This window comes from Brassica napus, chromosome C3 (assembly GCF_020379485.1).
Source record: "Brassica napus cultivar Da-Ae chromosome C3, Da-Ae, whole genome shotgun sequence".
Taxonomy (NCBI): domain Eukaryota; kingdom Viridiplantae; phylum Streptophyta; class Magnoliopsida; order Brassicales; family Brassicaceae; genus Brassica; species Brassica napus.
The window spans coordinates 34284321-34287476 of NC_063446.1; the positions used below are offsets into that span (position 1 = coordinate 34284321).

At 34.1% G+C, this 3156-nt stretch overlaps 1 protein-coding gene across 1 annotated transcript; it reads right to left on the bottom strand.

The window, feature by feature from the left end:
* Positions 1 to 207: 207 nt before the first annotated feature.
* LOC106426754 (glycine-rich protein 3 short isoform) lies at positions 208 to 1475 on the bottom strand. The gene is made up of 2 exons (XM_013867484.3): positions 1216 to 1475; positions 208 to 737 (listed from the first exon to the last, which is right to left on the bottom strand). Exons 1-2 carry the CDS (start codon positions 1301 to 1303, stop codon positions 451 to 453), a joined length of 375 nt encoding a protein of 124 aa, XP_013722938.1. The 5' UTR covers positions 1304 to 1475; the 3' UTR covers positions 208 to 450.
* Positions 1476 to 3156: the final 1681 nt, after the last annotated feature.

Below are 3156 nucleotides of genomic sequence, written 5' to 3' on the forward strand. Positions count from 1 at the left end.
GATTTAGAATCGTTAATTTGGAATTTCGTGACCAACAAATTATCTCGGGCCATGGAGTAACTCTGTGTTTGTGCCAATACATTATTCCGTAGTGTTTGAAGCGATACATCAATCGCTCTTATGATTCGGTCATTTTGTTGAATTTATTGGAAACTTATCCAAAAATATATAAGTAACATGTCTTAAAATCTGAGTTCTAACACGATATACAAAACTAAAAGTGAATTTCATAAACTACAAACGATTTTATTATGACAGACACGAAGATTACAACTCAAACGCAAAGACATGACATAATCAAACTTTATTCTCATAATTTGGCCTCTTATTCTATCCTGGCCTTGCTATATTTGAGGGACTTACATCATTACAAACACACCACCATGATTTATGTATACTCATAAAGACACATAATTGCATATATGGTGGTGGTGAATACAGTATCGACTTTTAGTGGCCAGGCTGTGTCTGAACAGCTTCGCCGGCATATGAGCAACACCTTGAGCAGCCACGGTAACCTCTGTAGCAGCAGCCGTGGCGGCAGTAACCTCCTCCACGGCCTCCTCCTCCATGGTGTCCTCCTCCGTTGTATCCTCCGCCTCCATTGTATCCTCCTCCTCCGTGGTGTCCTCCTCCGTTATAACCTCCCCTTCCGTTGTAACCTCCGCCTCCGTTGTAGCCTTGGCCACCACCACCAGAATGGTCAGGTTGTAAGGTATCCTCACTCTCTGACTTCACTGCGAATCCAAAACAGCACATTTTCAAAGATACTATTATAGCACGTGCAGATGTGCATTCCTTTCCCGGATTTCTAAAATTTTCTCTTGAAATCTTTCTAAATCATCTATATAAATTCGTAGTATATATAACTTTTCTTTAAAGATATGGTACACAACATTGTATATAATTTCTATATAAAATTTGCTTTAAATGTTTGAGATGGTCCTGATACGCATAATAAGACTTCATGACGACATCTTACATACTCATATGTTTGGACCTGAGTAAGTCAAAATATCGTAGTTCGAACCAACTTTCCTGACTTAGAGGGAACGAAATAGTTGGCTGCAAGTATCCTTGCAATCATTTTGGCCTTTGTGTAAAGATTCGAACGAAAAGAAACGTAAAATTTACAACATTCAATATACGTTCAAGTTCAGTTAGCCTCACAAATTTTATCTATTTAGACTCAATATATAAAAGAGTTGTACGTACATGACTGCCCTTCGGATGTCGCGGCAACTTCTGAGATGACGAAAAGAAGTGCAAAGAGACCCAACAAAACTAATGCCTTGGAAGCCATTTTTAAATTGTTTATAATATTTTGTTGTATGGAGAAGTGATGAATGAAATGTTACAATGTATGCCATCTATTTAAAGAAAACGAGGCAGAGCAAATGAGAAAAGTCAAATGACTCTAGGCCAAGAGGAAATTTAATATCAAAATGAAAAGTCATGGAAAATACTAATAAGCAAACTGTAAGGAGATAAGTATCAACGGCGTCGGGCCACTTTATGGTTGGTTGTTGGATTCATTGTTAATAATTTTGAACCTCCCATAAATGGCAATTCCCACTAGTCTTTTAGATTTTTCTATAAAACGTCTTAAACACAGCGCATTCACACGTATATAGTGATAAAAAAAATAGTACTGGACATTATTGGAGAGTTTGATACTTGGAGTATTATTGGTTATGCATCGTCCTTCCAATCTCAACCGACATATTTTAAGAAGCGGGACAGACAAGTCATACATGGTTTCTATGAGTATTGGGTCGGGATTCGAGCATCTTTATCCCTGAAACCCCAAATTGGGATTTCTTAATTTTTTTTTTTTTTTTTTTTTTACTTTTTCCAATCGTGAGCCGCCACGTGTTAGTGGAATCCGCGAACAGTGTAAGAAACCCTTAAGAACCGACTACTATTTAGTAATTTTTGTAACCAGTTTCTTAAAAAAAAGTGGGTCCTACGCGGGACCCACACACTAAGAAACCCTCTAGTATACCTGGATAAAGATGCTCTTAGATGTTATCGTTTGGAGACCATGGATGGGCTCACTGTCAGGGGTCGATCAACGTAGTTAATCAATTATTAATTTTTGCATTGTAGAAACTCTTGTTCAGAAACTCGCTAGATATCGTAGTACGTTCGGGTTTAGACCTAATGTCCAATGAAAAAATCAGAGATCAGTTTTTTTTAAGTATATATATTATTACATGTACTAAAAACATGTGATTCTAACGTGTCCTAGTGTTATGCCCTTGTTGAACAATCACAGGTTGCCGGTTCAAACAGAGGTTATTTTCTTGTTGATTTTCTCATTAATGATGACAAGATTATCAAAATCTTCTTCCTTCAGTCTCTGTTGACAAAGAACCCTAATTTTGCCTCCAAATTTGTTTCCACTATTTGTTACACTATTCCATGTTTTTCTTATGTTTATGTCCAGAAATCATCGAAGTTTAAAAGTTTTTTTTGGGTTCATCCCTAGAGTAAACCTTTAGATTTACCAACCAATATCAATATAATTTCATTATTTCTTATTCGATATTTTTTAGAAAAAGAAACAAAAGTTTTTCAAGCTATATTATATTTTAAAAATAAAAAGGTAAAATAAATAAATAAAAAATAATAGTAGTTACAAAAAAAAAGTTTAAAATTTTTTAACGTCGTCAACAAAACATTAAACCCTAAATCCTAAACCCTAAACCCTTGGATAAATCCTAAACTATAAATCAAAAATACTAAACACTAAAACATTAAACCCGAAACCCTAAATCCTAAACCCTAACTCCTTATGTGTGTGTTTTAGTGTTTAGTGTTTTTGATTTAGAGTTTAAGATTTATCCAATGCTTTAGAGTTTACCCAAGGATTTAGGGATTATGATTTAGGGTTTAGGATTTAGTGTTTTGCTGGCGACATTAAAAATATATTTTAAAAAAATTCATTTTTTTGTAACTATTACTATTTTTTATTTATCTTTTTATCTTTTTTTTTCAAAAAAATAATATAAGTTGACAATATGTTGTTTTTTTTTAAAAGATATCGACTATGAAATAACAAAATTTTATTGGTTGGTAAATCTAAAAGTTTACTCTAAGGGGTGAACCCAAGAATAACTATCATCTTAATACATGATTTAACGCTCAAAATTC

Excerpts from the sequence above, each read along its gene's own strand:
- LOC106426754 (XM_013867484.3), bottom strand. The coding sequence starts at position 1,303 with ATGGCTTCCAAGGCATTAGTTTTGTTGGGTCTCTTTGCACTTCTTTTC. Across the intron at positions 738-1,215 it reads GACATCCGAAGGGCAGTCAT|TGAAGTCAGAGAGTGAGGAT; the intron begins GTACGTACAACT and ends TTGGATTCGCAG.